General features: G+C 38.0%; 1 protein-coding gene across 4 annotated transcripts in view; it reads left to right on the forward strand.

Annotated features, from left to right (window-relative positions):
• PALM2AKAP2 (PALM2 and AKAP2 fusion) overlaps window positions 1-17,491 on the forward strand; it is a 312,233-nt gene that overhangs the window by 177,430 nt on the left and 117,312 nt on the right. For all 4 annotated transcript variants that reach the window (XM_075208422.1, XM_075208430.1, XM_075208439.1 and 1 more), the window contains one exon: window positions 16,202-16,278. In XM_075208422.1, the coding sequence (XP_075064523.1) occupies window positions 16,202-16,278 (77 nt within the window). The remainder of the gene's footprint in view (window positions 1-16,201; window positions 16,279-17,491) is intronic.

The raw sequence follows: 17,491 nt of genomic DNA on the forward strand, positions 1-17,491 counted from the left end.
CCTTACCCCATGCCCCGTTGCCATTACACCCTGCTCAACAGCAGTAGTTAAGCCTCTGGTAAGACACATTTATGACAGTGCAAAAGCACATATCAGCCATGCAAATGTTCATATGTGATGTCAATGCCTATTTTTCACCTGATTTTTACAGGTAACTCTATGGATTTGTGGATGAAGATGGTGGTGTCTGCAGGGGCTATAAGGTTTTGGTATAGGAGTTGGGCAGATCAGTAACGTTCCTTGATGAGTACTAATTAGCCTTGAGCATGCGTACATTTGCACCTACATGTAAAAACAAGATTTTATATTGTTGAGTGAGATTATTTAAATGAGATAAAGAGATGGAGAAGATATATTTATGGGGAATTTCCATGCCTTGCTAGAAGCCTATTCAAAAGGATTTGATTTGTATATCAGCAAATACGTATAGATTTTCCCGGGCGCTGTATCAATTACTGGGAATTGGACGTGTACCTTGAAACACGCTAGGTGGGCAAGTAGGTAAACGAGCAATTAAAAAAAGCAGTGCAGGACTACATTTTTTGAGGTAGTTGGCAATAGAAATCTATTTTCTATATGAAACACATAAATGTAATGCTATAATTGCATGCCTCCACTTTAATAAAAAAAAAAGTACAAAATTACAGAAGAATGAACTGATTTGAAGTCTAGATTTTGTATAACTATTGCTGGTTTGCAGGTCCAAACAAAACCTGTGTAAAGAACAACGGTTTGTTAAAATTGTAATGTAATTTGAACAAAAGGAATGCTGGTTAGTCACTTGGTCATTTTCTAAATCCCATCACAATCCAATCCCAACCACTCATTTTTGGCTGAGGCTATGAGAGAGCTGCTCTATGTAGATGTTTTCACTATTCTACCACCATACAGAAGATCAGAGGTGCTCAGACTCAGTCCTCAAGTGCTGCCAACAGTTCATGTTTTCAGGATTTCCTTAATTATGCACAGGTGAGTTAACCTAGTTTTTTGGGTCAGTAATTATCCCACCTGTTTCTACAGACACAAATTCTGAAAATATGACCTGTTGGCAGGTCTTGAGGACTGGGTTAGAGCAACTCTGCACTATACGGTAATGCAGCTCTAGAGCTTAACTGCACTTGGAGTATTCTGCATACTACTTATATGGGGTCCAGTGTTCCCCTCAACTCTCTAGCTCCCACATGACTTGAATGGTCCAGCAGTGCACTCCTCAAACAAACAACGTTGCAGTTTATGTACCTCCCCCAGTGGATTTGTAAATGAGGGCTATTCACAACATTTTAACAGCCAATCAATTGTAAGAGTGAGAAAGACATAGCTGGACCATCACAGGCATCAGAGGTCACATATGCTGAATTTTCAGTTGTTTGTGGAATTCTTCTTTTACAAATTTTTTAATTACAAATTATTTTTCTCAACTCTTATCTAAATCTCAAAGCTTGCACAGGTACAAGGTCTTGATAGGCTGGCTAAAATAAAGTTTGAAAACTGAATCTTTTTGGTAGCTGACATCCATCTGTTTTTATGCATCTTCTTTGAAGTTGCTGACGTTACCTTGATGGTATGCTTTATTTTTAAAGCCCATGTTTGTGTATAAAGTAACAGCTTTATTTAAAGAACATACATATTTTAGTTTGCCTACAACATAGTAGTGAAAATCATTGGATTATAGCTCCTTGAATTTAATAACTATAAATTGTTTCCATCTTTACTACAATTTCTGGTATTAGTATAGACTTGGTTACTAAACAATGTCATCACTTCATGCTCATACCATCTTAAGTGCAGATAGATGGTTTGCTTGCAATAGAACCCCTAGCATACTTACGCTGCCCCTTCCCTCCCAGACCTGCTCAAAAGAGCAGAGCAGGGGGCTTATAGTATGAACCAGTTTTGCTTGTCCCGTCTCACTTCCGGGTCCAGTTGCAGCCACACAACTTACAGTAAATGTAGTTCCACCTCTGAAAGCAAAACTGCTGCCATCCTAGATTGTTTTCATAAATTACTCCTGTTGTTTTTGTGAAACAGAGTGAGAGACAATATCCAATTAAACAAATATCTTTGTTTATTATTTGCCATTCTTACTTATAACTCATTATTTGAAACTTAAGAAATTGAAAAGGAGTCAAACAGGGGTCTATTTATGACCCCAGAGCAAAGGGCATCAATATTTATCTCTGCAAATAGCAGCAGGACATAAAGAAGCACTGCTGCAATTTACGATCTGGGGGGCCCTATGTTGAACGCCTTCGTCTAGCGCTGTTGGCGAATGCTATGCACATACAGCTTTCTCCTGGGAGATCCAGAGGAGAGGCATCAGCTCTGACCAGTAACACCATCCTGACATTTTAATTTTTTTATATATAGATTTTTTTTGGGTGAATATTTTCTTTTGGGATCTTATACCATACATACATTACCTTGACTATAATTTTAACATTTAGACTTTATTATTCCTAACACCTCTTCTAATTGTATTATACTTAGTTTCCAACATTTTATAATCATTTCATGTGTGGGTTTGGGCTTCTGAGTGGGTTCATCTAAGCACTGATTCATTAGCGCATGCACTTATGTATTCAACTACAAGCGGAATTGAAGGTTTATTGCCATATTGAGACAGACACAGCACACACTAGGATATGGACAATACATAAATACATATGTGCACTATAAAGTCCCAGGGGAACGCACAGTAAAAAATTATTCAATTATTGTCACCTGTTAATAATAGTCATTAATAAAATAACATTAAAAAAAGTTTTTAATTTCCTTTTTTAGGCCCATGAAATACATTTATTAAGATGCTATTAATGTCTATTGTACAGAAAATGCATTTCTACAGTTGCTCTTGATTACAAACACATGTTCTAGCATGCATACATGACCGTCATCACTACCACCCGGCACTTACACCTGTCCTGCAGCTGGTACAAGTGATACCTGCTATGTACCTCTGAGATGGCCAAAGCTTGAATCGGACGCTGCTGCGTGCGCTTGACCTTGGCACACCTTTACTGTACACACACAAAAGTATATACACCACTTCTCTCTGTTTTGCCCTTTAAATCGTAGAAATATCATTTACGTGCGAACATGAATTGCATTCGTTGGCGTATGCTTTGGTTTCGTGCATGCGCAGAATAAAAAAAACGCAAAATACACCACGTAAATGAACTTGCGTTCCCTAATGAGGCCCCATGAATGTATGGACCGCAATGTACTACAATACCCAGGATGACACTGATCTTAGTTATAATGTATTATTGATCTTTAAAAAATATCATTGTACTTTAAAAAAGGTATCATACTGTGCAGTTGGCCAGTATTGAAAAAGATGGACGCTTCCAGGTACCAGAATTTCCAGGGACAAGTCTTTAAGACCTCAGACTGTCCCTAGAAATTGTCATTTGGCAACCATGTGACAATTTTCATTTTTTTTTATATCCATGTTTAATTTTGTTCAATTCTCTTATATTTTTTGTGAACATGTAATGCAACCTTTTTGCTCAGCATGGTTGCACTAATGATAAACTGCTTCATCTATGTTTGTGTTCTTTTATAATGATCACATGTTACATCTCAATAGTAAATGCACTTGCAGTACACTAAGTTTGGCTAGCATCTGATGCAGCCGTTTGGATAACGTTTTCAACTTCATTACAATACACAATAATCACATTTGGGCAGTATACATATGGACACACTCACTCATGTGCAGAATAAATTACTTCTTGTCAGAGAAAAACACGAAGAGTGCAGAGGATTTTAGAAAGCAGCAATGTGTAATTTGTGGTCTCTCAGAGTTCTATGAATGAGACTTTCATGATAGACTAGACGTTTATTGGAAAGTATCCGAAGAGAAAATGTGTGGATGGTTCTTAGTATGAATGGTGGTTATAGAAAAGAAAGGGCATGACATATATATAGTAGTATGAAGCCAGCAACTTGTAAAAATGAGTAAATGGTGTGAGGGAAATTATAAAACTTCTAGTAGACAAATTCAGAAAGTACTTCCTTTGTATTTAGTGTACAATTACACATATTTAAACATTTCAGTGTGTTTTTTTTTTATAAACTAACATAGTTTTGATGTAGCTTTTGTGATGTTTTTTCTTATCTTCATCCTGATGTTGTAGAATCATGAACCTCCACAAAGTCTACTCCATTGGTGTAGACTTTATTTTACATTATTTGGTTACACATATATTTTGAGATATATCAATGTCCAATAGTGAGCATAAAGTGCAAATAAGAAGTTCAGTCAAGTCCAATAAATGGAAATTGCAGTTTAATTTAAAGAAGATTATGCAGCTTAAATTGTACGGTGGTGAGCTACCTAGACGGCTGAGGGCCATATCACAAAAATATATAACCTAAGTGTCAGCAGGGCCTTATTAAAGGTTCACAGTGCCCTTGGCTAATGTGCTTGTAGCGCCCCTTCCACACCAGGCTAAAATGTGGTAGGTAAAAATGAACTCGTCCTTAAATTAAAATCCGGCTTCGTTCACCCCCTTTTACAATGTTTATGTTACCGTGTTTTCAAAACTCAGCTGCACTTGACTTTTTAAATGGGCAATCTTTGTCACTCATTTCATTTTCCTTAAAATCAGAAATATATAGCAGGTCGGAGGCATGAACGAGCTCTACTGTTGGTGAAGATGTGAAGGAAAAGGGGGCTGTCACATCTGTGCTTGTCACCATCCTTGACTCTCCTACTTGCTTATCCATAAGCGCCCATCCAAGGATGGCTCATTGTCTTCAGCCTTTATCAATGGAATATGTCAAGATTAAAACTTTTTTTCTTTTCTGTTTTTATTTTGGAGAACAACTATTCTCTCATATTTTAAAATGAGTTTGTACCTCTCCCTTTCACAATCCTGCACCCCCCAAAAGCTTTGCGTCCCAATGAAGCTTTGCGCCCTGGGCTACAGTTTAAGTAGCCTGTTGGATAATCAGGTCCTGTGTGTCAGGTGCAATTAGAACCAGTGGATTGAATTTATGAAGTGCAAAATAATCAAAGCACATCACAAAATCCTCTTTTTATTCTGGTGCGCCTAGTTGTACGCCAAGGTGCATCGGTTTGCAGGGAAAGATGTCAACATTTACAGAGTAGCAGAAATTTGCACCAGCCATTAGTTGGAGTTGGACAGAGTAAGAAAGTTCTTTGCTAAGTAATAAACAGGCGCACTAGTTCACCCAGTTTTGGAGAACAGTGGGAATATTATGCAGAGTGAGATTATTAAAATTAAATAAAGATATGAAGATGATGCGTCTTGGTGGGGGCTCCTTAATTTGTATAATAGTTTTTGTTGCCAATATTGCTGCCTCCATCCAGTTACTGACAAAGCAGACAGAGGTGTGCTAAACACATTTACAATTATGAGTACTTTCAAATTGCTCAAGGCTATCCTAGGCTTACAGTAATATACAGCAGAAAGTGGAGAGGACTGTCTAATTTTTCTACCCTAGAACATTCAGTTTTCTAAATCGCATATGTTAGTGTTTTACACTTTACGATTGTTAAATGATTCCTCAGACTATGCTCAGGTTAGAGGGGGGACAGCTGCAACTGGCACTGTGCCTGCATTAAGAGAGAGAGGAGAGAGAAGCGAGAGAAGTGACCCTCAGGAGACAGAGGGTTGCTGCAGAGAGGCAGCATTGTGCATAGAGAATGGGCTGAGAGAACACAGTGAAGAATGTCAGCCGACGAATGAATGAGAATGTGAGCAGAGAAGCTTTGGAAATCCCCTCTGAACTCTGACTATACTTTAAAATCCTTCTCCTTCTCCCCTCCCCCTCTGCCTTCACATGACATGCTGAGAACTGTGAGTCTGTGTGTGTGACTAGCAGCCTTACCAAACTTTCCTCTAAAGAGATTTTGAAAAGAAGATAATGGTTTTCTAGAATAACAAGAAAAATGATGCATGCTTAAAGGGTACTTGCTATTTATGGAAAAAAAAACCTATGTGGGATTGCTGCTTTAAATGGCTATAATTTATAGTATTTTTTTTTAATTCAAACAAGTAATATTACTTTGTTTGAAGTTCATGTGTGTAATTTAAGTTTGCCATTCACATGGAATACTATACAATGTAGCCTTTTAAGCAGGGCCCTCTTAACAACATATTGGGCCCCTGGGCACAGCAGTGCACCGGGGCCCCTATATACACACATATATATATATATATATATATATATATATAAAAAAAAAAAATTATTATATATATGGGCCCTGCAGCCCAGGAGGGCCCATCGGAGGCAGCAAAAAAAAACAAAAACCTGGGGAAAAAAAAGACAATACTTACCTTGCAGTCAGCTGGCGATCCGGCTCCCTCCATGGTCTCCTCCTCCGTCGTGCTCTGCAATGGATGTCGGGCGGGCATTTTTTTTTTTTGCTGCCTCCGACGGGCCTCCCTGGGCTGCAGGGCCCCCGGGCACCTGCCCATTGTACCCAATGGGAAAGACGGCCCTGCTTTTAAGGCTAAGCATGTTAGAACCAGATAGTGGTTCTAACACGGTTCAATAATGGTTCATTAATTTTCCCTGAATTTTCAAACTGCAAACCAAATCGACAAACCTGGCTCAAGAACCACTTTGAAATAATTACGAGCATCTCTGGTGTCTTTGAAACGTCCCATCTTCCCCTCTGCTCTGCCTATTCCTGCCCATGTTCCCTGCTTCTTTTTTGTGCTCATACCCAGGCTTATCTCTAAACTTCCAAATCCTCTACCCAAATTCCTCTGTTCCACCAGGCAAATGTAAATTACCACAAATTACCATCAATACATTTCTACTACATTAAACAATGCTAGCATGTAGTAATTTAAATGCAATACAAATAATAGAAGTTTATTTGAGAATGTGACTTTAATAGTGCTTGAATATCATTGTTAAAAATAGTCTCTGAGTACATAGGTTGAGCAGGCAAACAAACAGAAAACATATTAGATAGTAAACATTTGTGCAGAAGAAATAATGGATAAGTTAGCCATAACAAACCACTTTAAATGCCATCTATTCTGAAAGACTCAACTAATAACTAGTTTGTCAGTTTACGACCCCTAAATATCAAGTAAATGTCATTTCTTTCACAACTCATTTGCAGTATTTGTGCAGAAGAAAACTGAAAGGACATATAAACAGGACTAAATGGTAATTGTGACCTTTCTTTCCATGTGGAATATATAGTATAATTCATGGTTGGAGATACTAAAAAAGGAATGTAAAATTTTATTTTTGTTTTTGCAAGATAATATTATTTATCATTAAGCATACACATTGGCACTATTCATAGGGAGGTTAAAAAAATGCACTTTTAAAGGTTCATAAATTCTAGACATATTGATCCAGAGGAAGGCAAAATAAAACAACAAAAACCCCATGTACTCATTATCTCTCACACTGACTATTCCAATTCCCTCCTTAATGGGCTTCCTATATCCAGACTTTCACCCCTACAATGTATTTTGAATGCAGCAGCTATATTAATTGTGCTCACAAAACGCTCATTTACAGCTAATCTGATCTGCTAATTACTACAGTTGCCTGTATTTGACCAAATCTGAACTAAATAGTTCTATTAATAAATCTCTTCCCTGGTCTCCAAATATCTCCCAGCTCAATCTCTCAGCTTTGTCCAGGATCTGCTTCTCTTATCAACCATCATTACCTGCTCCCATTCCCTGCTACAGTACTTTTTTTGGGCTGCACCCAACGACTGTGGAGTTTCCTCCCTCATACAACAAGACTTTCACTTACCTCCAAAAATTCAGGCGTTCTCTGAAAACTCATCTCTTCAGTCAAGCTTATCAAATTCCTGAACTACCCATCTTAACATTCCTAAGCTTTTCTTCCCAATTACCACCCCTCTAAACAGCTTGATGGCAATCTATTCTCCTTCTATGCTCTTCCATCTGACCACAATACCAACATTGCTGTCTGATCATATGGCCCCACTAAGCACTTTTCTTCCATTGCAATTTGGCTGGATCAATATGCAATATGTGACACTCAACCTCATGCATCCCATTTTCCTGTAGATTGTAAGATTGCAAACAGGCAAGCTATTGCTTACCACTTAATACCCAGTCTTGTTTTATTACTGTGTTTGTTTCCAATTGTACAGAGTGCGCTGGTGCTATATAAATACATGATAATAAATAAATACGCATTTTCCAATGTAAACTCATAGGGGATATAGATGGAGGGGAGATGGACGGTGAATTCCTTGATGGAGGGGGAATAAATTCCCTGAATTTATTACGACATCTGCTTTATTTGCTCATTATTGTCCTCATTTAGAGCTAGGAGCAAATCCAGCTAAATGCAGGGAAATTACTGCCTGCCTTTGCATGTGGAAAACAAATACTGGGCAACTTTATGAGCTAGGACACTCTCCCAACTATAAATCTGACCACACTTTACAAAGTCCCCTGTCTGAAATACAACTTGGATTTGCCAAGGTGCAAAATTGCACCTTCAAGCTGGATTTAGTTCTAACACTAATAGAGGCTCTGTAACCATAGATAACTTGTAACTAAGACATCCAATGCATTTTTTAAATCATATGGTGATTTTGCCATCACTATGCCTCCCTTGGCAATGACTTACACAGTAAACTACCCTCACAGTAAAAAAAAAACCTTGGTATGGTGGCAGTGAAAGCAACTTTCCTCCAGTTTATATTTAAACCCTATTATTAATAAGGCAGCTCTTTGAGCCCTCTTATATTCTCCTATATATTCTTATACAAAAATGCTCAAAGTTTTTCTGCCTCTGGGCAGTTTTCACTCGACTATGTGGGGGAGGGGAGCAAGGTCTCCAGAAACAGCGGACATGCCAAAGGACTATTTGCATTTGGGCATTTACGGGTGGACAAGGCACCCAAGAGATTTTGAACTACAGCTCTCCTACCACGGATGTGTGCACAGGAGTGGCCCAGTTTTAATGTTGTCTCATCCTATGACACAGGGCAACATAAAGCCCCACTCCAGGTGGGTGGGATGATTTGCCCACACCCATGGGACCCTGGTGGGAAATTGATGAACTGTGTACTGCTCTCTACCTGAACATCAGACCCAGATGAAACCACAGCAGGTCAGAGGCTTTGGGCTTGGGGGAGAAAGGTTTACTTGGGGCATGGGAGGCACTTGGGAACAAGGGCTAAAAAAGTGGGGGAGGAATGTGGTGAAACGAGGTATTAATATCACCCTAACCAGCCTGTCCCTCGTTTCTCACAAAATGTAGATTATAGCATGTACTTTTTATAGCCCTTGCTTTTGTTCCCCAGCTCAATAGAGTATCACTGCAGTGTCCAATTACATGTGGCTAAGGAGACATTGTAGTTCATTGTAAATATGTATATTGTTTATTGTATCTTGTTTATATTGCATGGAAGCTGTTAGTCATTGTCCTTAAAGTAAAGCCAGGTGGGTTATGGGTAAGGATCATTTAGCAGGATACAGGAGAGAGGGAAGGCCAATGAGTATCCATTGTTCTCAACATGACTAGTTCAGACATTTTGTCTAGAGCCAAGCAGGGGACCTTCTGTGGAAGTACAGCTCATCTCCACTCCCCCTCCAAACCCCTGATACAGCACCCACCAATGGTTGAGAAGGATAGACCCAGGGTTTTGTCCAGGGACGGGAAAACACTGTGGAAATTAGACCCTAGATGTAAGGAGCCACTCCAGGGGGGGTGGGGGGGGGGCAGATATTCATTCTGGGACTGGAAGCTGAAGGCTGGCTGGTTTTAGAGTTGCCGTTCTTCACCGGTGAAATACATTGGCAGATCCAAGGGTCGTCATGTTCAGACAGCCAGGTGACTGTAACTCCTTAAGCTAGTGGGGTAAGGGGCAGATGATGTGGTAAACCTGCCTGGTATTAATTTGCTGTGTGTACATACTATTCTAGTGTTGTTTTTATTACAATAAATGGACTGTTGTACTTTTCTAACTGCATTTGCCTGAGTGACTAATAAGAACCTTAGAAGGTAATGGGTAGGCCTGGCCTAAGAAGGCACCCGTGGGTGGCCAGCCATAGTAAAGTGAGTACAATTGGGCCAGAAAACCCAGTATCTTCACAGAGGGTGTTCCTGTGTGTTAAGTTAGAAGCCGGACAGGTTCTGACTTTTGTTTTTGTTTGTTTATTTTTATGCCTGGAGAATAAATCTAGCTAAGGCTAGATGAACCAAAGCACGGGACTGGTGTGACTTAGCAGCCGTCTAACCCCAGAAGACAGTACCCCTAACCAGAGCTTATGACAATAGATATATTGATTTTTTTTATATCTCTAGAAGTGTTTACTAAAACTTTGGGACACAACACAGGTCATTTTTGCAGGTACTAGTGAGGCTATGCAATTTTTTTCAATTGTTTACATAAATCAAAAGGAAGAACTTTATGTATCATTCTTTATAAGGAAGACAACATATCCATTTTTAAATTCTTATGGTGATTCTGCCATTACTATATATCTTTCAACATTCTCCTCAAGTTTTCTTAACAGGACATATTTAAATATTTCCTTAATTAAACAAAAACACATTTGTAAAAGTTTCAGCTGTTGAGACATAATGCCAACCTCTTATTCTGTCTGTACATGTTCTGGAAGGCAACAGTTGAAATAAATGTCCTTTCATAGACAAATAACATAAATTTAGGGTGTAACATCTCTGCCCACATTAGCAGCAATTTACAGTCATAACTGGGGGAGTGGTCACTGTAAATTGGGGCCAACTGTTGGAGGGGGCAGATCTGGATTGGGGTCACGTCCCGGTTTTATTTCAATGGTGGGAAGTATTCTGAGCACAATTTGAGCAGTAGCACTGCATCTTTAGATATCATAGGAAACTGTTTTGGATGCTCAGGTAAATTAAGTATGTAGGCAATGTTTTGATACACTATGTAGCCCTTAAAGGTTAGTTGCATTAAAGAACATGTCCACTTTTTGGACAACTCCTTTTTAATCAATCCTTCACTCTTGTTACCTATATTGGAAAACTGGTTGACTACTTTTCATGCACTTTTTTAAAAACAAGCATACGATCTATTGAAACACTCAGGGGGGTATTCAATTGTTAGCATTAACGGGGAAAAATGAGCGCTCAAAAAATCTTAGCGTTAATACGGTAATTTCTTGCGAAATTTCAGCTCGCTGCTCCCTGAGCGGCGAGCTGAAATTCCGCGAGTAAACTACTGTATTAACGCTTTTCACGCGCAATATTACCGTATAAACGGTAATATTTTTTGAGCGCTCGTTTTTTTCCCTTTAACACTAACAATTGAATACCCCCCTAAGAGTGGACTTAGTCCTTCAGCCCGTGAGAGCTTGTATCAAGTATCAGAAAACTATGGTAATATACCTTTTGGTTTACGTTCACAATGACGTTTGCAACATTTCCTAAAATGTATGCCCTAAGATTGATGTGTGTAGAAATCTGTGGCCCTCACATCATTGTCTCTCATGGGGGAGTGGCCTAACATGTCCAGATTTTCAAATCATAAATGTTTGGAAGCATTATACAACATGTGAAAGAGCAATATTTTTGAGGCTAATTAGAGAATGCAGCCTGATGGGAGTAAAACTAGACATAATGCACTCAGATTCACTTTTGCAGCTTTCCTTTGTATGTTTTTCTATGTTTGTCCATATTTACTTATTTAGCATCACATGAAATATATTATGTAGCAACACATACATCATGACACATAAAAACTACATTGAAAGAATGAAAGATTACAATAAGTGCTTAGGGTCAAAGACACGGTAAGCATGATCCTTTCTTATTGGGCTTCCAGTGTAGGGGAATAAGTGGTTTAGTTAAGTGCTTTCCCACTAAATAACTACACACAATGGGCCTGATTCATTAGCGGACATATACTGTGCGCAACTTGCGCAACTTATTAAACACAAATAAACGCAAGAAAGATACTCACTGATTCATCATGCAATGGATCCCCAAATACGTACCAAGATTAATTGGGTCGCAAGTTGTTTACGCAACTTTAAAAGGTAAGTAACATAGAGAAGCGTAGTACCACGGATATAAAGCAGTGAGGTCAACACAGACTATGAACTGGAAAGTACTCAATGAAATGTCCGCATTCAGGTAAACCAGTTACGTGGAGTAGCCTAGTGTTGTGATGCATGAATCCCTTGATGAGAGTAGTGGCTGAGATAGAATATTTTTATTTATTTTTGTAATGGTTAATTTTTTTTTATAATACAAATAACAAAAATACAAATCAAGTCAACTAACATAGAAAGCAATTATACAAATTAATGGGGACAAAGGTATCCTAAATAATATACTATTAAAAAAAATAAACAAATGAAGGGGAAGGTGTCTGGTTGGCCTCATGTATGACAATCTCATGAAATCTGTCTACTGGGGTGAGATATATCAGACCATAAATAGAGCTTTGACTACACCTGTTATAACATTAATTTAAATCCATCAGATCCCTGAAAATAAGCCAGCTCTACCATACCAAACAAAATTTCTTTTGCCTGCTATTAGTCAGTACATCAATCAGTTTATTATATCATTCAATTCCTGCAGCCCCTCAGCTATGGAAGGTATCATTGATGAATTCCAGTGTCTGGGAGTGATGGATATGACTGATATTAGAAAGTGCCTCTGCAACCCCTGGAAACATGGAGAGCAGCACAATATCTGCATACTGTCGGATAAATACATTCTATCCCAAAGTCGATTGATCATTCGGCAACACCACTAAACATGTGACACAGAGGCCCTATCTGTGTTACATCTCCAGCATGTATCTGAAACATTTGTGTATTTTTGATGAAAAAGGCTAGGATTGCAGCTAGATAGTATCTTGAAATTCTCTGCTTTCCAAGTTATTTAAAATTTGTGTGGGAGCAGAAATGATTTCTGTCCATCCTGCTCAGGGAAATCTTCTTTTCTACATCTGGACAAGAGATATTCTTCCTGTGGTAAACTGTTTCTGGTGTATGCGAAATAATAAAGATATAATGTGCTCTGGGTTCAAACCAAATGTTTTTAATGGTCTGTGGATGTCAGATTTGGATTTCAATGATCTGTAAACACACACAAGCTATCCATAGGAGAGCCAATTGCCATGCACCTGAGGAGGATCAAGTATAACTGTGTCTCTGGGAGGATCTGCAATGTGTCTGAGTTGAGGATGATTGGATGCTAAATAATTAATAAAACTTTCAGCCTGCAGACATTGAAGGAACCCATGATTGTCTATTAGTGGGGTGACAGCCTTATGTGAGTGGAGAATGAGAAAGATGCACTCAGTTTATCCCACTAAATTTATTAGATGCAGATCACATGAACTTAAAGCATATCTTAGGGACACTGATGAGGATCATCTAACAGACATATAGCAAAATATTTAATTATTTATTCTCACAAACCATAACAATTTGGACTTTATTACACTTAACTAGGTCTGCCACTTTTTTAGCTCTGAAATAGACAGTTGAAATCTGCCTACTTTCTCAAACACATGATATAAAATCTATTTAAGATTGGCCCTCGCTATAAACTTTATTTCACTCATATTAATAAATCTATGAAATCAGCCACTATAAAGATCTAAGTGCGTGCAATCACTATATAATAGAGAAATAGTAACATCTAGTTAGCGCAACAGCAATGATGGTAATATAGGGCGTTTTTAACTCGCAATATAGGATTTATAAATTTATCAGTAACATCTCCTCAGATCGAAATTTTAGGATCAATGAAATGAATTCTGAAATGAAGTATACAATTACCAGAATCTATCCCTAGGGATACAGAATCTTTACTCTATTCAGGGACACAGAATACTGCTTTATTAAAGAAATACATACCCAAAATAAATTTAGAGAGTCACTAATTGTAGCTCCAAGGAGATTGATTGGTGATTTACTTGCCAAGGGAATTTCTATTTGTTGTGTAAGCACAATAGTTTAGATACACTTTTATCCTACTACTTTTTCAGTCTTTGTCTATATTTTATTATTTTTGACGTGGAAGTGGAAAAATATGATTTTAATTAATGAAATAAAACTTTGATTTTAATTATAAAGTTAGTACTAGTTTGAGTGTGTGAATGCCCCCACTATAAGAGAAAGAAAGAACATTTCCACTTTTTTGAGTACCTATTGATAGGTCTGCCAATATCTCAGTTAAAAGGGAGATGATTTTAATGAAGGCTATATAAAGTGGAGATATTATAGATTAGAGAGGATATGCACCCCAAGGTACTTGATTTTGCTAATGGAAAGGGAAGCTGGCTTGAAGGTTAATTCACCTTAAAATTTCTGAAGGCCCCAAACCTATCAAATTTCCTAATTATTGACTGAAGGGAAATATGAGGTGAGGAAATTAAAAGAGTCAAATAAGACCCTTTTTGTATTGCCAATTCCCTACCAAAAGTCCTCTTAGAGAGTCATTTAAGTATAAAACTACTACTACTACCACAATATAGAACAAGGGTGAGAGGGTGCACCCTGCTCAAGTGCCAATGTTCTCAGACAAAATGTCATCCACTCTTATATTATCCTTTGGGCTGTAATATAGGGTCATCCTTTAATGTGGACTGCTTCAGAGATATTTTTGCAACTACAATTAGTGCCATCTTCATGGAGTTTGCTCTTTTTGTGTTCATGTGGTTTTCCTCCCTGGGTGCTCCAGATTATTCCCATGATCCTAAACTATACAAAATTGGCCTTAGTCTGTATGTGTGCCTGTGGTAGATTGTAAACTCAACTAGGAAAGGGACTCATGTGAAAAAGACAAACATTCTCTGATTGTACAACGCTACATACTATGTGCTATATAAAGGATAGTAAGAATACATTATCAGTACTGATAAAAACTGCATGTATATTTGTAAGTTTAGCACACTGAACAAAGTGATCTGATCGTGTTGTATATCATTTACCATATCTCCTTCAGTTTAGTTTTTCAGTTGTGATACAAATTCTCCAATATAAATAAATGTAATAAATATAACTGGCATGTTGTTTTCGCTTTCCTGGCTTGCTCACCTATTGTCTGTCTTGCTCTCCAATTCCAAAGGCTGAAATAAAGAGCAATTCAAATGAAAACGAAAACATCAGCACAATCTCTCACAAAGGATGGAAGCAGGAGCACATCGAACGTATCTGTCCACAAATGCTGACATTTTTTTTTATACAGCTAATGGTTTAAAAGTCTTTATGAGTGCATGGCACTAAAATTATTATTTAATATATATATATGTTAACACTTCTATCCTGAACTATATTATTTTAAACAAACATAGTTCATTTACATATAGTTTTTCCATTTTTGTCAATTAGTCAATGAAGAACATTTACAACTGAGTAGAAAATCCTTGTTTTCCTTCTGTGTTGTCATGCACCTTTGTGTCTGCCTGTATACCTCCACATTGAACTTGTTTGTTATGTCAGCTCAGAGGGGACATTAACCAGTCATTGGGAGGTAAATGTATCAAGCTGAGAGTTATCCGGCGGGTTTGAAAAGTGGAGATGTTGCCTATAGCAACCAATCAGATTCTAGCTATCATTTTGTAGAATGTACTAAATAAATGATAGCTAGAATCTGATTGGCTTTTCAAGCCCACCAGAAATCTGTCAACTGGATACATTTACCCCTTGGAGTTCCATTTGCATATACTAGGTGTAGATTACGTAAACTAATATATTCATTTATTATAAAGTCCAAACTTCTGACAATTGAAATAGAAGGTTTCATAACCATCTTGAAGTTCAGCACTGGGGCCAAGTGTCCAGAACTGAGGGAGGTCAGATGCATTGTGTATGGTTACCCTCCCCTACAGGAACCAAAAGTCACATTTAAGGCTCCACAAGTATCATATGTTGTTCACCGCTGATGCAAACAGGGGCACTTATATCTGTGTTACAACTTTATACAAAGGCTGTCTGACTAGCACTCTTGCACAGAGTACATGCTTGTAAGTACCTGTACAGAGTTGACTGCACACCAATCTCTTAAACCTATGAATACAGAGGTTTTCTATGCACTATCCTTCCTCTTGTCCTTCCAGTTCAAGACTGATGCCAGAGCATGCTGTGTAAATGTAATTAAACTCCTGTTATTTGAGGTATATTAATAAGGTCTCTAATATACAGGTTTTGTTTGGGTTCTTTCATTGGTTCACTTGCTTTTTTTAAATTATTTTCACCTCTAGGATTAAAGAAGAAAACTGTGCAATTTAAAGATCTGGAAGAATGTGAAGAAATAGAAGGGAACAGTTTGCATTTAACAGTAAGTTACAGTTTAAACACCTAATTATCACTAGGCAAAATACAATATATGATTAATTATTTTTAGTGGATATACTTGTAGTCTATTAAATTGTATCTCCCCTTAGATGTCCTATTCAGTGGTATCACTCCCAACATGTTTCTGTTTGACATGCCACCCTCTCCTCAGGGGTAACCATTTTTACATGTTTTATTATTGATACATGCAGATCTATGCTCTTGATATTCCTGCATAAGGTGGAGGCTGCTGTATAGGAAGAGACAAGAGTGTTAAGGCTTATAAACACTGATCAGACAGAGGGAAAGCAGAGTTTGAAAAGTTACATACAAAGAAGAGGCGAGTAAAGCGAAGTGTGTGACCATTCTGATGAGTGAGAGCTATGGACCATAGTGTGAGGTGAACCTGGGTGATAGGAGCTTGGCTGCAGCAGAGATGTCTCTGTTAACAACAATACTAAAATCACCTGTGTTAATGGTAGGAATATCAGTGGAGAGGAAAAGAAGAAGCCAGATAGAGGAATGATTCAAAAAATGAGAAGCAAGTTCAGGAGGACAGTAGATTGCTACAATTTGCAGAGGTGAAGGAAAGTAATTCCAAATACTGAGAATTTCGAATGAGGAAAAGTAGAGAGGGGGTGTAGGATCAATAGGTTGGGAGAAACAGTGACAGGACAGTAAGAAGCCTTCTACATATTCTTGAATTTGTTCTCGATCTAGTTCATCAACTCAGCTCTGATGTTCGGAAACTTGCAAAAAATTCTCAAACTTTGTATAAACTCTAAAATTAGAGATAAAGTCCAGCAAGGCGAACAGGTTTGACCATGGTCGATGTGGTGAAACGAGAGGTTACTCTTGCCTTACCCTTAATGTACCTTGTTGTTTACCAGTTATTTTCCAAGAAGAGGTGGGTACTGGGCATTTTCAATAAAGGTTCAGCCTATTGAGGACCCTGTCTTCTAACTGTAGACAACAGTAGCTCTATATAGTATACAATGTAATTTAATGAGTTAGTGTTTATTGTTACAATGTTTATGTGCCTTAATAGAGGTGTAGCCATCCCAGGATAACTTATACTACAAGTACTGCATTGCATGCATACCTCTTTCAACTATAGCTCCTAGGACTATATATGCACATGGTTGGTTAACACCCACAGAAAAGTGCCATTGAGTCTGTATCTCACAAGAAGATTGAAAGGAGCTAATTCATGGAGG

Source organism: Mixophyes fleayi, chromosome 1, assembly GCF_038048845.1.
Source record: "Mixophyes fleayi isolate aMixFle1 chromosome 1, aMixFle1.hap1, whole genome shotgun sequence".
Taxonomy (NCBI): Eukaryota; Metazoa; Chordata; class Amphibia; order Anura; family Limnodynastidae; genus Mixophyes; species Mixophyes fleayi.